General features: G+C 44.6%; 1 protein-coding gene across 2 annotated transcripts in view; it reads left to right on the forward strand.

Annotated features, from left to right (window-relative positions):
• The window catches only part of CMTM8 (CKLF like MARVEL transmembrane domain containing 8), a 106,415-nt gene extending 95,832 nt beyond the window's left edge, over positions 1-10,583 (forward strand). The window contains exons 3-5 of one of the 2 annotated variants that reach the window (XM_047739043.1): positions 3,492-3,518; positions 8,385-8,501; positions 10,140-10,583. In XM_047739043.1, coding sequence (XP_047594999.1) covers positions 3,492-3,518; positions 8,385-8,501; positions 10,140-10,223 — 228 coding nt within the window. In that variant the 3' untranslated portion in view covers positions 10,224-10,583. The remainder of the gene's footprint in view (positions 1-3,491; positions 3,519-8,384; positions 8,502-10,139) is intronic. The other variant, XM_047739050.1, reaches the window with a different exon arrangement.
• The last annotated feature ends 9,014 nt before the right edge of the window (positions 10,584-19,597 follow it).

A 19,597-nucleotide genomic window follows, 5' to 3' on the forward strand; every position in this document is an offset into this window, starting at 1 on the left:
TTTTTAATTTTTTATTTTTTCAGCATAACAGTATTCATTATTTTTGCACCACACCCAGTGCTCCATGCAATCCGTGCCCTCTACAATACCCACCACCTGGATCCCCCAACCTCCCACCCCCCGCCCCTTCAAAACCCTCAGATTGTTTTTCAGAGTCCATAGTCTCTCATGGTTCACCTCCCCTTCCAGTTTCCCCCAACTCCCTTCTCCTCTCAAACTCCCCTTGTCCTCCATGCTATTTGTTATGCTCCACAAATAAGTGAAACCATATGATAATTGACTCTCTCTGCTTGACTTATTTCACTCAGCATAATCTCTTCCAGTCCTGTCCATGTTGCTACAAAAGTTGGGTATTCATCCTTTCTGATGGAGGTATAATACTCCATAGTATATGTGGACCACATTTTCCTTATCCATTCGTCCGTTGAAGGGCATCTTGGTTCTTTCCACAGTTTGGCGACCGTGGCCATTGCTGCTATAAACATTGGGGTACAGATGGCCCTTCTTTTCACTACATCTGTATCTTCGGGGTAAATACCCAGTAGTGCAATGGCAGGGTCATAGGGAAGCTCTATTTTTAATTTCTTGAGGAATCTCCACACTGTTCTCCAAAGTGGCTGCACCAACTTGCATTCCCACCAACAGTGGAAGAGGGTTCCCCTTTCTCCACATCCTCTCCAACACATGTTGTTTCCTGTCTTCCTAATTTTGGCCATTCTAACTGGTGTAAGGTGGTATCTCAATGTGGTTTTAATTTGAATCTCCCTGATGGCTAGTGATGATCTTTCCAGTAAAACTTTATTCCCACAAACTGGCTGTGGGCCAGATTTGGCCTATGCCCATAGTTTGCTGACTTCTGCTCCATATCATCTCTGGTCTCTCTCTTCTCTAAGCCAAAAGTACTTCCACTGACTTTTACATTAAAAATTTTAAATTTCAAAATATTTTAAAATAGTTTATTTTGTCTTTATTTTTCATTAACTTATTATATTTTTAAAATATTTAAAACGTTTTTAATACATTAAAATTTTTAAAAACTAAATATTTATTTACTTATTTTAGAGAGCGAGAGAACAGGGGAAGGGGCAGAGGCAGAGGGAGAGAGAGAGAAAATCCTCAGCAGATTCCCCACTAAGAATGGAGCCCTACATGGGGCTTCATCCCAAGACCTTGAGATCATGACCTGAGCTGAAACCAAGAGTCAGCTGCTTAACCGTCTGAGCTACCCAGTGGCTAAAAATCTAAAATGTAAATTTTAAATTCAAATAAAATTTTGAAATTTAAAAATAAAGTTTTAAATAAAAATTCAAATTTTAATTATTTAAATTTAAAATAAAAATTGAAAAAAATTATAATTTTAATATTAAAAATATTTAAAAATTAGAAGAATGCTCTAGCTCAGTTGGTAGAGCATGAGACTTTTTTTTCCCCCTAAGCAGTAACAAGATTGGATTTGCTCGGTAAATTTGTGATTTGGGAGGAACTCAATAGGACAGTCTAGCTCTGCTTCTCTCATCAGCTGGGATGGCTTGAAGGTGGCTGGAGGCTGGAGTCATCACATGTCTAGCAGCTGATACTGCTCTGGCCAGGGCCAGAGTACCTACATGTGGCCTCTCTGTGAGCCTGCTTGGATGGTCCACAGACCAGTGGCTTGGCGCATATATATATATATAGATATATATATATACACACACACACACACACATACATATATATGTATATATATTTTTATATAATTATATAATTAATTGCATATTTATATATTATAAATATATAATTTATATAAAGTCTAATTATAAATTATATATATTTTAATTATATAAATATATAATTTTTAAAGTTTTTAATTCTTTCTTTACATTCAGATTAGTTAACATGTACTATATTATTAGTTTCAGGGAGAGAATTTAGTGATTCATCATTTGCCTCTAACACCCAGTGCTCATTCCATCAAGTGGAGCATGAGGCTCTTAATCTTGGGTCTGTAAGTTTGAGCCCCATGTTAGGTGAAGAGATTATTTAAAATTAAAAAAAAAAAATTGAAGTATTGCTTTTATTTTTTTTTTAAGATTTTATTTATGTATTTGAGAGAGAGAATGAGAGAGAGTGAGCATGAGAGGTGGCAGGTCAGAGGGAGAAGCAGACACCCTCCGACCTCTCCACCCCACCACTGAGTAGGGAGCCTGATTTGAGGCTTAATCCCTGGACTCCAAGATCATGACCAGAGCTGAAGACAGTTGCTCAACCAGCTGAGCCACCCAGGCACCCTGAAATATTGTTTGTTTGTTTTTTTTTAATTAACAGTGCTCCCCTCTGGCACTTCCTAGTTTTAGAATGCTTTGATTTGCTTGATCAGAATTCATCATCATGAAGTGTGTCCTCCTTTTATAAATAAGAAAATTGAGATTTAGAGCCTCATAGCTTCTCCCAGATGCACACACAGCTGGGGTCCATCTCTCTCGATTTCCATCCAGCTTTTTTTTTCTGATCTTGTTCCATTCCAGGCATGCTTCTGCCTGAGTAATGTATAAGAACCCAACCAGCAGTCAGGAGACCAGGACTTGTAGACCCGTTAGAGTTGTTGAATCCTTCATCTCATCAAGCAAGCCCGTCAGCCTCCACCTACAGGTTGCACACTCACATGTGTGCAAAGACCAGACAGGTCATGCAAGTGAGTGTAAATTCAGTGAGTGCTGAATTCTCACCACCCAGAAACAATTTGGGGGCATCTTAACCAATTGAGGAATATTCTTCGCTTCCCAAAGAAATAAATTGCAAACGGGCTCTCAGAATTGTTAGATCTGTTGTTTATTTCCCTCCCTAAGGCAATCCAGAAATCTGGGCTTTTGTGTGAACTCTTTCACTTTTAAAATATTTATAGCCAAATTGTAAAAACTTCTTTTGTTGCTGGCAGATGCTACAGGTCAAACATGTCTGACTTCGGCTTGCGGGGTGGGCTCTATTTCCTGCTCTGAGAAGCCCCTTTGCATTCACGAGTGGGTTGAGCAGTGTTAACTGGACATCCTGAGTAGGGTCTGCGGAAAGTTTTCACGTATAACAACGGAGGTCTCGGGTCTTTTATTACCTGCGCCCAGCAGGGGCTCATGTAGAAACAGACTGGTTTGGACGCTCGCTAGCCTCCACTGTATGTCCCATACTAACTGAGGCATGACAGGGGTCAGGCGGACCAGGACTCTGCAGAGACACCCGATAGGCTTCTGGTGCCAGACTGAGCCTTCTAGAATCTCGCTGCTCAGAGTGCAGCCCCTGGACCAGTAGCATCACATGGGAGCTTATTGGAAATGTTTGGCCCTGCCCCAGATCGACTGGATCAGAAGCTCTATGGAGGGTCTGGCAATCTCTTTTATAAGCTTTCCAGATAATTCTTAGGCACCTAATGTGTAGAAAACACAGGGTGGGTCCACACCCCTTCCCTGGAACCTTTAGGCCAGATATGTTTGCAATCACGGTTTTTCTTTTTCAAATTTTAGGAAGACGTAATCTGGTGCATTTATTACATAAGTTGACCCCTCCCCCTGAGTCTGGGAGCAGCACTGTAATCAGACATGTTAATGTTTCTGCAAAATACATGCATTTTCCCACTAAAAGGAATGATAAAGACTGCATTGCTCCCATGTCCATGCTAGACAGTTTTCGCTGTGAAATGACTTTGGGATTTACTTTTGGTTTTTCGGAGCATTTGGGGAATATCTAAGATTTCAGAGATGGGGTCTTTTAGTCCCCTGGAAGCTTGACTGGGAGACCCCCCAAGGGACACTACAAAAAACAGAGTCTGGTAGTTTCGCCATATATCTCTTTGCTTGATAAGGCATGAGCTTTGCACTGGACTTGGTTTGACAATAGGCATTTTCCTTAACACATCCGAAAAGAATACAGGTGCACATTTACTGTCTCCTTCCTTTACATGGAGCGGGAACCACCGCGGGTTCCCGCCGAGAGCACCTCTGAGCTCCTGGGCAGTATCATCTACCCGGAGAGGCTGTGATGTGCTTTCTGACAAATCTGGTCTGAGCTCAAACTTCAAGGCAGAACAAAACAGTTTGTCCTCAGAGCACTGAGCACCAGGACCTCCACTAAAGCTTTTTCTGAGGATTCGTCCTCTGCACCTCACCCCTGTTGGCTTCACTGCAAGCACTCTGAGCGGGGTGGGGGGGGGGAGGGAGGGGGGTGTGTGTCACAGGGCAGAGGGCGGTGTGCGTGGCCTCCTGCTGTGGGCAACAGCAGCCACCATTGGGAAATCCCTGCTGAGTGCCAGAGGTCATGCTGGGTCCTTCATATCTTAAAGCGTTTCACCTCCCAGTAACTGCAAAGAGGGAATGGATTATTTCTGTTTGTCAGGTAAAGAAACTGAGACACTAGAGGATTTTTGTAGGAATGGGATGCAGGTCCCAGGAGGCCAACCACAGTTGTCAGCCCTGGAGTCTGCTTGGCTCCCAGGGGATACAAGTGCCCTGGTTCTAGTCTTCAGGAATTCACTGGAAGAACCTGCCTCCGCTCTACTGGGAAGGGATGAAGCATTCTTGGCAGTTAGGTTTGGTCAGTGGCAGATCCCAGTAACACAGTGTGGAGGGTCAACAAGGGGGCTGGCTGTTTGAGGGTTTTTATCTATGGGTGCCTTTATGGGGGGGCACATTTTATACCAAAGAGGGATCAAATTTCAGAAAAGAATAGCCTCCCTCCACCTTCTCCCAAAAGGGAATAGTTGGAAACCTTTTTTTTTTTTAATTTTTTATTCATATATAATTATTATTAGCCCCAGGGGTAAGGTCTGTGATTCATCAGGCTTACACACTTCACAGCACTCACCATAGTACATACCCTCTCCAGTGTTCATAACCCAACCACCCTCTCCCTCCCCCCCCTACCCCTAGCAACCCTCAGTTTGTTTTGTGAGATTAAGAGTCTCTTATGGTTTGTCTCCCTCCTGATCCCATCTTGTTTCATTTTTTCCTTCCCTCCCCCCCAAATCCCCCACATTGCCTCTTAAATTCCTAATATCAGGGAGATCATATGATAATTGTCTTTCTCTGATTGACTTATTTCGCTCAGCATAATACCCTCTAGTTCCATCCACGTCTTTGCAGATGGCAAGATTTCATTTCTTTTGATGGCTGCATAGTATTCCATTGTATATCTCTACCACATCTTCTTTATCCATTCATCTATTGATGGACATCTAGGTTCTTTCCATAGTTTGGCTATTGTGGACATTGCTGCTATAAATATTCAGGGGCACGTGCCCCTTCAGATCACTACATTTGTATCTTTAGGGTAAATACCCAGTAGTGCGATTGCTGGGTTGTAGAGTAGCTCTATTTCCAACTTTTTGAGGAACCTCCATGCTGTTTCCCAGAGTGGCTGCACCAGCTTGCATTCCTACCAACAGTGTAGGAGGGTTCCCCTTTCTTTGCATCCTCGCCAGCATCTGTCAGTTGGAAACCTTTTGGGAGGCACTGTATTTGTTCAATGACCCCTGGGGCCCAGGGATGCGAGAACTGGCATTTGAGTTGGAGGAGCTTAATGGTTGTTCAGCTAGAACAGTCTCCAACTCGGGTCCTGTTGCTCTGGAGCAGTACACCCTCATGTTTCCGAAACACTCTGGGCTGTTCCAGAACCCGCTGAAGCTTCGCCTTGCCCTCCTTCCCTTCTGTAGTCCCACAGATCTCTTTTTCCAACCTCTATAACAATCTCAGATCCAGGTTCTTTGCCCTTCTTTTTTCTTTCTTCTCTCCACCTATTTTCACTAGTTTCCCACACCTGGTATTCCCCCAGACATACTTATTTTGGGAGTCCTAGAAAGATGGGGGGAGCCATTAGGTTTGGCTCTGAGGTAGCCGAACAGAGACTGTGAGAACCCGTTGGGACCCTTTTGGGTGGTGTGTGGGGGAAGGAAACTCTTCCCCACTTCTCTCCAAGGGAAATAGAATTTCTTGTTTCCTTGGGAAAATCGATTGGGCCGCACTTAGTACAGAGTCGTGTTCCCACTCCCTGTGCAGCGCAGCAGCAGTGGGGACAAGGGCCTGAGCCTGTGTCAGGGCGGTCCTGGCCAGGCTGGCCTCTCAGGAGTTCTCTCACTCATGTCTCCCCTCGTATGGGTACTGGACATGCAGGAGTGCCCCCATATCCATGTTTAAAGACATTACTCAGAGCAGTGTTTATAATCCTGGGAAAACTAGGAACATCAAATGCCAATCAACAGGTGAAAAGTTCAATTCTGAGGTGTTCATGTCATGACGAGAATTGAGGTCCCTGTGTTTGTACTGATGTGTGAAATTGTCCCTGGTGTCTTTCTTAATGAAGAAAAAAAAATCCCAACGAAACAGAGAAACCCCACTGAGTTTCCTGACTCTGTCTCTGTTTGTGTAAGAGTCCGTGTTTGTGTAGACCTCAGAGGAAAGGGTTGAGGTGAAAGGAGTAGACTGATTTTCTACTCCAGATTATTCTGTCCAGACGGGATTTTGTTTGGTTACCATGAACGTGCATTACTTTTTAATTTTTTTTCTTTTTCTTTTTTTTTCTTTTTTTATATTTTTTTATAGATTTTTATTTATTTATTTGACAGAGAGAGATCACAAGCAGGCAGAGAGGCAGGTAGAGAGAGAGGAGGAAGCAGGCTCCCCGCCGAGCAGAGAGCCCGACGTGGGGCTCGATCCCAGGACCCTGAGATCATGACCTGAGCCGAAGGCAGTGGCTTAACCCACTGAGCCACCCAGGCGCCCCACTTTTTAATTTTTTTTCTTATGCATTTTAATGTTTTAAATGTATTACATGGCTAATTTATTAAATGAGTAAGCTTAACCGCTACCCATAAAAGGCTGCAAAACGGAAACTGAAGTCTCACACCCCTCAGAGGTAACGACATTGAACTGTTTCAGCATTTAAGAAAAAAAAAAAAAAAAGGAAGTCCTTTACTTGGCAAATAATAAATGTGCAAAACTCCAGAGGTAATGTGCAATTTAAAAAAGAAAAAAGCAACCACTAGTTTAAAAAATATATAACTATAAAAAATATATAAATATAAATATTCAGGGGGCCAAGAAAACCCCACAACCAGCAAACATAATGAATCATCCAGGGAAACCAGGGCTTCCTGGGGACCTTTTTTTTTTTTTTTTTTTTTTAAAGACTTCTTTATTAGGGAGAGAGAGTGAGGGGGAGGGACTGAGGGAGAGGAGAGGGAGAGAGAGAATATCAAGCAGACTCCCTGCTTAGTGGGGAGCCCAGTGCAGGGCTTGATCCCAGATACCTAAGATCATGACCTGAGTGGAAATCAAAGAGTCGGACACTTAACCAGCTGAGCCACCCAGGCGCCCCAGGGGGCACGTCTCTCATGGCAGGCGAGCTTCATGGGCAGCCTGAATCCTGGGACTGACCTTTATCATAAAGGTTAATCTCCTTAACCCAGAACAATGTCAGTAAAGTGTGGAGGTGGTCGGAGGGATACACAGCCCACCTCAGAATGTGAGGACCTGCCTCTTGAAAATTCTATGTGCCTTTCTTTCTTCTAGAAGAAAAATAAACTGCTTCCCCCTCCCCCCTATCCATTCCTGTCTCTCTGAATTACTGAGGGAGGGCTGTTAGACCCTTGGTGGCCTACCTCTGAGAGCCATCCTTTTCCTACCTGTAAAAAGCATTGGTTTTCTGCCTTGGTTTTGCCCCATCCCATCCCCACTTCTCCCCCTTCTACAGACAGGATCAAGTTTTGCACATTTCACAGTATGATTTCCTGAAGTTTAACTATAACCGAAAACCAAATATCTACTTGGATTTACATCTCTCTCTTCTCTAAGAATAGGAAAAAATTAGATGAAGCCAGGGGTGAGATTAGTTCCCAGAGGGCTTTATTAATATGTATAATGTTCTCTTCATTTTTAAGAAGTTGCTGCTAGGATTGCTGCTTAGCCTGAGGGGAATAGAAGTCGGCTGGGGCTGCTTTGGGAAGAGCTGTCTCCCAGCTCTGGGTCCGGGACAGGTGCTGAAGTGCCATGGCAGCTGGGGCCACCATCCTCATGGGGGGGCCCCCAGCTGCTAGCCTTCCTCAGCCAGTAGGTTGCCAAGGCTGAAATCTGGATGAAGCAAGGATCGAGAGCAAATTGAAAGAGAGAGAGGTGGCCGAAGGGACAAGCAAAGCAGCCTGGGGGTCTTGCGGGCAGGTGAGGGGTATCTGGGTGTGCCGTGTATAAGCTGGTGGGAAGCCCCCTCCGCCCGGAGGCACAGATAAGCTGCTTCTCAGATTCCTCATCCCTGCCCCCTCCAAGTGTCCAGATGCACCTCTTACCACACCTGGTGTGCAGTTCTCGAGCAATCCAGAGGTGCCAGACCTTCCACGCTTCCTGACCTCTCCACCTCCCTGTCTCCCCCAGGGTCTGTGCTTTAATGGCAGTGCCTTCGTCTTATACCTCTCAGCAGCTGTGGTGGACGCATCTTCTGTCTTCCCCGAGAGGGACAGCCACAATTTCAACAGCTGGGCAGCCTCATCGGTGAGTGACCAAGCCCTTTCACCTGCCCTGCCCCCCCTCCCATGTGGTCAGGGTCACAGTCTCCTCCTCCCAGAGGGGCTGGGGATCCAGGAGGAGGACCAAGCCATCTGTGGGGGCAGGAAAGCCTCACCTGCGCTCCTAACACTCTGGCAATTAGCTTGTTGGTTGGAAAGCTGCAAAAATGACTGGGGCCTCCTGATGGCCTGAAGTGAGCAGGGGCTAAATGACCCAGCTTGAGTGAAAGTCAAATAGCCGGAACAAGATAAGTGTTTGAGGAAGAAAAAATATTTGAGACAGTCTGAGAATAATTCTACTGACTACAGTTCAAGTGGGAAGATAATTGCAAAAAAAAAAATGAGCACACTATGATTTTATTTTTACTTAAGAAGTGGAGATGTTTGTTTATGCAATGAGAATGCTTAGGAAAGCACACACCAGCAGAAGTTCCTTCCAGAGACGGTTGGGTAGGTGGTGGGGGGAGCTGCCTGAGGGGCTTCTGCCTTTTTTATATGTGCTTCCATACTCTTTGCATATTTACACCATAAATGTGTATTGTAGTTCGATTTTAAAAATGAGTTTTAGAAGTTTCTCTAAGATTGGCCTTAGAATATTCCATTCCCAAAAGAAGTAATTGGTGGGGATGGGGTTGGGGGGGATGGAGGTTAGATAGGAATACCAAAATGATCATGTTAAAACTGATCGAGAATATACAGCCGTTCATTATATTCTTCTTCTTTTTTTTTAAAGTGGGCTCCATGCCCATTTTGGAGCCCAACATGGGTCTTGAACTCATGATCCCGAGCTGAGATCAAGAGCTGGACGCTAGATCAGTCGACTGAGCCACCCAGGCACCCCGCCTCCCCTGTTTCTTATATTCTTATATTTATATTTGAAAATCTCTATTTAAAGGTAGAGAGCATGGTGTACATGGTTCAGTCAGTTAAGTGTCTGACTCTTGATCTCAGCTCAGGTGTTGACCTCAGGGTCTGGTGAGTTCAGTCCTGCATTAAGCTCCATGCTGGGAATGGAGCCTACTTAAAAAAAAAAAAAAAAAAAAAAAAAAAATTAAATCACAAGCTTTAACAGCACTGGGCTCCAGCTATCATGCAGCAGGAACCAGCCAGAACTGCCCGATGGCTGCCCTTCCAAAGGGCCTGCATTTTCCCTGCTCACCCTTCATACCCTGTGGATTCATCGCTTCCTCCCACACACTCAACTCCTTTATTTAACTGACCCTATAGCAATCTGAGGTTAAGCCCTGGTCTAAAACTGTCTGTACTAAATTAGGAGTACATGTGTTTTTCTCAGATACACAAACACCATGTTTACCCCGAAGTGAACACCCTGTGGTTATTTGAGCAAAACTACAAGCTTTCCAGATATGTTTCAAAAAAAAAAAAAAAAGAAAGAAACAAAGAAAAGCAAAGCCAAGCCCCAAAACAGAAAAACCCCGAAACAACCAACATAGCCAGGGATCATTTCAGAAGGAAGGTAATTGAACCAATAAAGCAATTTTAGATGAGAAAGCCTGGAGTCAAGGGATGCTATAAGTGCCTGATTCAATGGAGGTGAAATGATAACTTCTGCTAATTAGAATGTGCCCTAAGCCCTCTTTCTGTTATGCTCTGTTTTCTCCAGTTCTTTGCCTTTTTGGTTACCATCTGCTATGCTGGAAACACATATTTCAGTTTTATAGCTTGGAGATCCAGGACCATACAGTGATTTGCCATTTTGAGAATTTTTAAAGAAAGGAGAAAACAAGAAGAATCTCACTGTAAAAAACAACAACAACAACAAACTGTAGGTATAATGTATATTTCCAGAGAATTGTATTTAACTAATGTTTTTATATACTTAGTTAAATTTGCTCACAGTGGTTTGTTACAATTAAACTGGATACTTACTTGCAAATTGTTGTAGCTTATAATGAACTCTTAAATATCTTGTTGATGTCTCCATGGACCTTATTTTCTTAGACAATGTATAAATAGGTAAATTGCTGATGTTACGACTGTGTCAAGTTTGTAAACTTAACTTTTAAAATGCCAGATTCTTTTCTGAATTAAATGTTTCAAAATCTGGGGTAAGGTGTCTGATTTGAGAAAGGAGACCTACTGCCAAAGCCCAGGGTTGGGGGCTGTGGGTAAATCTTTATCCTCACAAGACTGCCCAGTGGTAGTATTGTCCAGACACCCTTGTCCGCAGCCACCAGGCCAGGACAGTAGGAGAGACCCGTCTCCCCAAGGCTTCGGGGGTCATCAGCGGCCACGATTCCCACATGCCAACCAGCTGGCCCAGAAGGCATCTAATGAGACATGGCCTTGGAGCTCGGTAACAAGCTTGCCCTGAGTGATGCTGCTGAGTGCCCAGACTGATGGGCTGTGTGGTTATTGTTTCCTAATATATATTAAAATAAGTGTATAACCATTAAACCGTTAAATACTTGCAGGTACCTTAAGATACCTGCTGACCCCACAGTGACACGTGTACCGTACTTTGTGGAAAATACCCGATCAAGATGTCTCCAGTCTCCAGAACTTACATTTTATGGCCCCACTGTTAAAGACTGTCAGATGGTGGGAAGAACCCCAGGCAGCTAGGCAGGTGTGTGTTGAGGCAGGGTGGTTCTTGCTGGCACGGCAGTGTATCTTGGGTGATTTTTTCAATGTGGGCTTCTGTTGAAAAACAAAAAACCACAGAAACATTAGTATAGTTGACGACAGTGAAAAGTCTTAGTTGCTCGCACTCTGTGGGCATAACTCCCATGGCCTCTACTCTCCCAGCGCTGTTTCTCTCCCCTGTCAGTTGTTAGGTTGGTCTTCCTGTTTAACTATAAGTTCTTCTCCCAGTTCTGTTTACCTCTATATAGGAGAGTTGAGATTGCTTCAGTGACTAACATCCACCACAGACCCACCCACAGTTCTGGACCCAAATAGCTAGTGGGGAGGGGGGGCACCCGGCATAAGGTGAATTGGGGTCCCGATGGGTGGGAGTGGGTGGGTGTTGGGGGGATACAAGGGGCCACTCTGAGTCCAATGTGCAGATGACCTGGGCTGCAGTCCAAGGGAAGCTGCATCCCCAGCCATCACCAGGACACCCTCTCAACTTGCCTGATTTTGCAAGAAAAGCTGAAATCACTAGCCAGAATTGGTGTGCTTTGCCTCTCTGTTCATCTCTCTCTCTCTCTCTCACTCACAAAGGCATATTCATCTTCCATATACTTTGGGTGTTTTTAAGTATGTTGCATTGCAACCAAAGCTCCACACAAGGCAGACAAACTCTAACCTCCAGATGTGTCTGTTTCTGGAAACTTCTGGAAACAGCCATCAAGAAAGAAGCCTGTGTTATGTCCTCCCCACCCCCTGTGGGGGGTGTGTGTGTGTGTGATTTCTATAATCATGGCCCCATTGATAGGCAGTAACCTCTGCAGTGAAAAGTTCCATAAACCGCTTTGAAATGTTCTCCAAGGATACCACAGCTATAGGTCTTTCTTGAACCAGTAGCACCAAGGAGATCGATTTCAAGAGAACAGTACTTGTTTGTGTCCTTGCGGAGGCATTTGGTGTTTGTATTCGTGGTTTTTCAGGAGTTTGACCATTTGTGTAGTCCTGAACGTTTGCTACAAAAACAGAACAAAACCCAGAAATACACGATTTTTTAACTGAAAGGAAATTCTTATTTCCTCTTTTGAATACTGGCTTTGTTCTTGAATTTTTGAGTGTGGGTTTTTAGACAACAAAATGATTCTCTGTTGTTCAGATGAAGCTATAAGTTTTGAACTGCTTCGGTTTTTCTCCTAAGAAAGAAAAACAAACAGCCACATGCAATACAGCCAACATAACAAAAAGATTAGGTTTCTGGAGTTTGAAAAGTATTAGTACAGGCACAGTATAAAATGTGCTCAAACTGTCCTCCGTCATCCATGCTCACCAGCTGCCCTCCCCAAACCATCATGTCCTCTTTGGTGGAGTTGGCTGGGTTTTGAGTTTGATGTATTTACTCACTTATGGCCAATCAATGACACACTTTGGGCAATTAATCTCTCTCCATTGCAAGGTCCAACTCATAGCCCTCAAAAGATAAGTATTTAGCCAATATTTGAAAACTATAAGAAAACCTAGAGACAACACTGTTCAATATCAATTATTTTTGTACATTTGAAAGTTGCTGCTTTCACAGAAAAATCCCTTCAAGCTATCAGCATGCAAAAGCGTTTAAATACATAAAGTGATCTCTGCATAGAGCACAGACACTCAAAAATACTAATAGAAGATACAGCCCTGGGTAGAAAATCAATTTAAAGTCTGTATTTCTATCCCCTAGACAATTATCATTTTAATTGTAAAGATGGATTTTTCGCAGAAAAAAAGAATTCAGATGTATAAAGCTGGGATGTGTGAGCAGGCACATACTCTGTAGACAACCTCAGAAGCATTTGCTCACTTGGCCTTATGTGGAATTTCTGGCAGTGTGCTGCCAACTGTGGGTTCCTGTGAAGGAAGGTAGGAGGACTGTCCCCATGTGGCTGACTGAGAGTAATGGGCAAGATTAGAATAAATCTGCTTACAAGTTAGAGGGTAGGTGAACTTAGGTGTTTGCTATACAGAAGAGGACCGGGCTTGAGGGAAAATGCTTGGCAACCGGGAGGTGATGACTTCAGAAACTGAGGAAGGTGGCCAACGATGAGTAGATGGGGAAATTGTTGGTAAATATTTTGTGACCACAAGGGGGAGCCAGTCATAGGATGAAGGGGACTGGAAGGAAGGGCTATGGGAGGGAAAGAAACTTCTTGGTTACATCATTGAGCCACTGAATCCATGCTGTCACACTCTGGGCTTTGCAATGACATGAGCAATTATACTCACTTTGCTTAAACTAATTCTTGTTACTTCCAACAGCAGGCACCCTAACCAATGCACAGGACATCCTGGCACATGGCTTTCAAGCAAATGTGTAACGCCTTGGTTCTGATGTACTTTCCAGTAGTTGCCACAGGCTCTAAGGAGATGACAGTAATGATGGTGTAGGTCAATGTTAGTTCCAGTACTATTTAGCAGTAGGAAGGTAGAAAAAGGGAGCTCCTTGGGTGACACAGTGAGTTAAGCGTCTGACTATTGGTTTCGGCTGAGGTCATGATCTTAGGGTCATGAGATTGAGCCCCAGGACGGGCTCTGTGCTCAGTGGAGATCTCCTTGGGATTCTCCCTCTCCCTCTGCCCCTCCCCACACGTGCCCGAGCTCTCTCTCACTATCAAATAAATCTTTAAAAAAAAAAGGGTGGTGGGGAGAGAAAGGAAGAATTGAGAGTCTGCTTGAGAGACTGACGTAGGCCTTTCCAAAGCTGTTGTTTAAGGATGGTGATAACATGGAAAGATCCTAGGGAGAGAAACAGCAGGGGAATGGACACTCAAAGGAGTTTTCACGACCTGACTTTGGTCATTGCAATATTAAGACTGCCTATGAAGGAAACATGAACAGTATGACCTATCATTTTAACTTATAATGAAAACTCTCCTTTGTTGCATCTCAAAGACAGTTAGTCATCTAATTAGCCATTGAGAGATGACTTCCTTCTCTGGAAGTAAGTTGGTCCTTAGTGCCAAAGAAACTAACCCAGTAAGAGTAAGGGTTAGTGGGAGCCTGGGTGGCTCAGTTGGTTAAGCATCTGCCTTTGGCTCAGGTCATGATCCCAGGGTCCTGGGATAGAGCCCTGTGTTGGGCTTCCTGCTCAATGGGAAGTCTGCTTCTCCCCCTTCCACTCCCCCTGCTTGTGCTCTCTTTCTCTCTGTCTCTCTCTCTCTCATTATTTGTATTGACATTATATATTATCGTTATATTTATTTTTAAAAAGGTAAAGTTAATTTTAAAAGAAAAATACTAGGGGGCCTTTTGAAATGTCCTGAGGCCCCTGTCCTCCTCTGCCATACTGTTGAATGGTTTATCCCTATCTGGTCAGCGATGTGTTGCATGGGCAAGGTAGTGCATTTTCATCTCCGTCTACCCTCTGGATCTCAGCGTGGTGCATGGACTATAGTACGTGTTCAGTAAATGCCGGCCACAGTGAAGATGCTGGGACATGACATGACATGACTGCAGAGTCCCAGAAGACCTCGAAGGATCCACAGGTTAGAAGACAAAGAGGCTGAGCGTGGCTGTGAAGCCGGGGCTGTCAGTGTTAAGTGGATGGGTACCACCTGTCTTTGGTAATAAAGTAACTTATAAATATAAGGAAAAATTTGCTTTTCATGCTAATGTTTTCTACCAGAATCAGCATTCTTTCTATGAAGTTATCGGGGGCAGGGAGAAGAGGTGAGGGCAAGAGAGGGGAGAGGCTGGGTAAGTGAGTGCTCTGCGCATGCAGGGGGGCCAGCATGGAGTGGGCCACCAGGGACCTCCCTGCAGGTGAAGAACTGAATCTGTGGCTCCACTCATGGTGCCTGAAAACTAATGTCAGAAAGCACTTAGTCATGAGAGCCACTGGCTGGTTAGGTTAGGGCGAGGTACCTGGGAAAACACACAACTAGCTGATTGGTTTCTGGAAGGCATAAATGACTAATTACCGAATAATCTCCAAACACTTAATGATACAGCCTTAGGTTGAACTCATGAACTTGCCAAATTAGACTCTTTGACCTACAGAAATTTCATATGAGTCAGCTTACAATTTTATACTTGATGAGTTGCTTTCATACAGGTGTTGGTTGTCCTCAGAACATCTGTGTCTTAGAGAAAGCAGGTGTCCACCGCCGCATATCTGATAAGGACAGTTGAGACTTCATTAGGTATCCGCGGTTTGTCCTAGGTTACACTGCGAGTAATTGGAAGAGCCTGGGCTGACATCTTGCAGGCCTTCTTACCCCAGTCTGCAGCTCCCCCAGCCCAACCACCTGAAAAAATCAGTAGTGGGAGGAAAAAAAGAAGGTGGAAACTGCACAGGGTGGGGGAATAAAGTGGTACAACATTTCCAGAAATCTCTTTGGCAATATATAAGTAGAGCTTTTAAAAAAAATACTCTCTCCCGGGACCCCTGGGTGGCTCAGTTGGTTAAGCCGCTGCCTTCGGCTCAGGTCATGATCCCAGTGTCCTGGGATCGAGTCCCGCATCGGGCTCCTTGCTCAGCGGGAGCCTGCTTCTCCATCTGCCTCTGCCTGCCACTCTGTCTGCCTGTGCTCACTCTGACAAATAAATAAATAAAATCTTTAAAAAAAAAAAACTCTCTCCCATGGATTTGGGCATGCTTCTCTTAAGAGCCTGAGGTTCATGCACAAAGATGTTAATCCTGGCCTTATGTATGGCAGGGAAAAAAAAAAACAACACTACAGGGGTGCCTGACTGGCTCAGTTGGTAGAGTGTGCAACTCTTGTTTGCAGGGTCATGAGTTTGAGCTCTGCATGTGGCATAGAGTTGTCTTAAAATAAAAACAAAAATTAAAAAGGCATTAGCCTAAAACCCTAACAGAAGAATGGTTAAATAAATAAGTCCATTGAATGAGCCTTTAGAAATGAATGCACTACAACCCATTCCCTCCCAAATTTATTCCAAATCAGAATTGATTAGCGCCATCATTAATGATTTAACTTTGTATTTTTAACACCCTTCGCAAGCTGTGCTGAACTGCGCTTGCTAAATTGGTTATTAAATTGAAGATCAGTTGTTAAAGGGCTGTCTTTCTAAAATTACAGAATGGAGAAAAATAAGTCCTTTATGAACACACAAATCAATTCTGCGACTGAAAACTGAGGAATTTTTATTAGAGCGCATCGATAGTATCACTTGGAGTTGACAAAAGGCAGAGCAAACCAAATTATAAAGAGTGGTGGGATCATGGGGTGATTTTTATTTTCTTCGTTGTTTTTAATCTCTCCGAATTTTCTATAAGGAGCAGGAAATAGCAAATATTTTTCAGTCAAAGACAAGAGCAGGCAGTGGTTTCAAGGGGGTTGGAAAAACCAGGATCCTCATGATTAGTGGGAGAATTAACATCTTCACCTCCCGGTTATGAAGGTGGACCCGTGGCCCCCAGAGCAATTGCATGAAAACCATTCAGGGGACTATACCCATCGTCCGTCTCCATTTGAAGGGAAGCAGAATCCTCTTTGGCCACCATTTCTCTCATTTATGAAAGATTCCATGGAGAAAGTAGGAAAAAGAGCCTCTCCCCTCTCCTGCCCCCACCTCTTCTCCCACCCCCCTCCCCCTGATAACTTCATAGAAGGAATAGTGATTCTGGTAGAAAACCTTAGCATGAAAAGCAAACTATTCCTTGTATTTGTATGTTACTTTATTACCAAAGACAGGCGGTACCCATGCCCTTAACAAAGAGAAACGCTGACCTTCAGACAACCTAACCTCTGGGCAGACCAGCAGCCAGACTCCCATGCCCTTACTCCAGAGGTTAAGCAAACAAAACCAGGAGCTTTGTGCAGACCCTCCACTACATAAGGAAATAAGGTGTCCTCCCCCCGCCCTACCACTCCTAAAATGTACAGCCGCAAAGCATGGGGAACCTGCTCGTCTGTAAGTTACAGCCGCACGAAGGAGGCATGGCAAGCACATAGGAAATCAACAAAATGAGAGAAAACTCTCCCAGACTGGGCTTCACTGCCTGATGCGTGAAACGTCACCGTGTGCGCACTGGCCGACAGCAAACCTCACCTCGCCAATCATACTGGAGTAGACAAACATCAGTGGCTATCAGTCTGCTCAATGACAACCCACCATATGGTGGCTTTTCTAGAAACACGCTGGGCAGGACGGGGAGAGAATGAGGAGCCACCTGTGCAGTTTCAGGCCAAATTCTCAAATGCAGGCTGGAACGGAGGACAAACAGCTGGGCCAGCAAGCGCTGGCAGTCGTTCTTTTTTTTTTTTTTTTTTTAGATTTTATTTATTTATTTGACAGAGAGAGATCACAAGTAGGCAGAGAGGCAGGCAGAGAGAGAGGGGGAAGCAGGCTCCCTGTGAGCAGAGAGCCTGATGCGGGACTCGATCCCAGAACCCTGAGATCATGACCTGAGCTGAAGGCAGAGGCTTAACCCACTGAGCCACCCAGGCGCCCGCTGGCAGTCGTTCTCGTCCCTCAGTTATGCACGGACCTGTCTTGGTTTTCTGTAGGACATGGGACAAGGCACATAAACGGGTTGAGAGTTATAAGCCAAGTGGGCAAGCATGAACCAAAGGCAGCCCCGAGGTTTTTGTTTTTTGTTTTTTGTGGGTTTTTTTTGGGGGGGGGGGGTGTTTGGGTTTTTGCTTTTGTTTTATTTTGTTGTCTTTTGCTAGCTCCTGGCTTACAATACTGTTTGCACCTGTTTGCCAGTGCCCTAACCTGCCAGCCCCAACCAGCTTTCATCCCAGCCTGTTTCACATTCCACTAACCTGTACCAAATGTCCAAACAAACATAATCTCATTTAGTGTAGCCTCACAACAGCCTTGGGAGGAAAGCTGCGTTGCCCTCCGCTTTGCCGATACGGAGATTCATGCCCAGAGCGGCTCCAAGGCGCCTGAACACCAAGGACAGCTACCTCTGAGTCCAACACTCTTTCTGTGCTGCTCTTTTCTTGACTCTCTAGACATAGTTTCTCTCACTTTTTCCCCATTGCCAAGTAGAGGATGATTCTGCATGCACAACGAAGAATGCAGATGGAAAATGCGTGTTCAGACTTGATTTTGCTTGAATACAACAGTGAAATTGATCTGACCCATTTAATGAGAATCACAATCATTCTTGGGCTGCCTAGCAATTAAACATAAATAAGTGGTAAATAGTTTGTCTACTATCAAATAGAAAAGTAATAAAGATGCACTATTTTGTGCCGGGCATTGTGATTAGTGCTGAGGGTGTCAGGATAAAGGCCAAGAAGAGCCTGCGTACTTCAGAGGACTTGCTCTGTGCTCCGCATAGTGCCGAGAGTTTTCCATGCTTTAATTTATCGAATCTTCATGGAAGGCATGGCAGCGTGTATTTTCAAAAGATGGCTTGGCAATGTCACCATACAACTTCCTAATCAAATGGTGGAGATTATTTTACAGCCTTCTAGAATCTGGGCAGGTCCTGTGAACTCATTAACCACTAGAATATGGAGGAATCGATTATGTGCCAGTCCCAGGCAAAACCTTTAATGGGCCTGGCATCGTCCTTGCCCTGCCTCCTGGAATGTTCGCTGCAGTGCTCCCTCTCAGAACCCCGCTGTCATGATCTGAGAAGCCCAAGCCACGTGGAGAGGTTACATGCAGGCACTCCATGTGACAGCCGTAGCTGAGCTCCCTGTCCACAGCCAGCATCAACTGTCAGACATGGGAGAGAAACTTCTAGAACATCCAGCACAATTGAGCCTTCACATGACTCAAGCCCTGACTCCCATCTGATTCCCACTGCATGAGACTCCAAGGGAGAATGGCACGGCTGAGCCAGGTCAAATCATGAGAACCATATGAGATAGTAACGAACGTTTGTAAGTCCTTGACCTTTTTTTTTTTTTTTAAAGATTTTATTTATTTATTTGACAGACAGATATCACAAGTAGGCAGAGAGGCGGGCAGAGAGAGAGGAGGAAGCAGGCTCCCAACCGAGCAGAGAGCCCGATGTGGGGCTCGATCCCTGGGTGCTGGGATCATGACCTGAGCCGAAGGCAGAGGCTTTAACCCACTGACCCACCCAGGCACCCCTGTAAGTCTCTAACCTTTTGGGTGGTTTGCTATGCTGCAGATGATAACTGGATTAGGAAGCATAGGTCCAAGTTTTCATCCTCATTTTACAGATAGGGAAACAGTGTCCCAGGGGGCCTCAGAAACTTCCCAAATTCACAGACTGGTAGGTGGCAGAGTTAGGATTCAAACCCAAGGCAGCATGACCTTGACTGCAGAGTTTCCACAAGTAATTTCTTCCCACTAGGCTCTTCCGGTCTGGGAAGAGAGCTAAGCCTGAAGTGTGGTGCACAAAGACATTTGCAATGTAGGTGTAGGACTGGGTGCACACACAGGAGGGGACCTGCCTGTCTTTGCCATGTTGTCTCGCAACCTCTTCAGCCTCATCTAACATGATGGGGCTTCCCCTCCTTTGGACCCCCGTGCTCAAGCCTCAATAAACTTCATGTCCTC

The sequence above is a fragment of the Lutra lutra genome, chromosome 1 (genome assembly GCF_902655055.1).
Source record: "Lutra lutra chromosome 1, mLutLut1.2, whole genome shotgun sequence".
Taxonomy (NCBI): domain Eukaryota; kingdom Metazoa; phylum Chordata; class Mammalia; order Carnivora; family Mustelidae; genus Lutra; species Lutra lutra.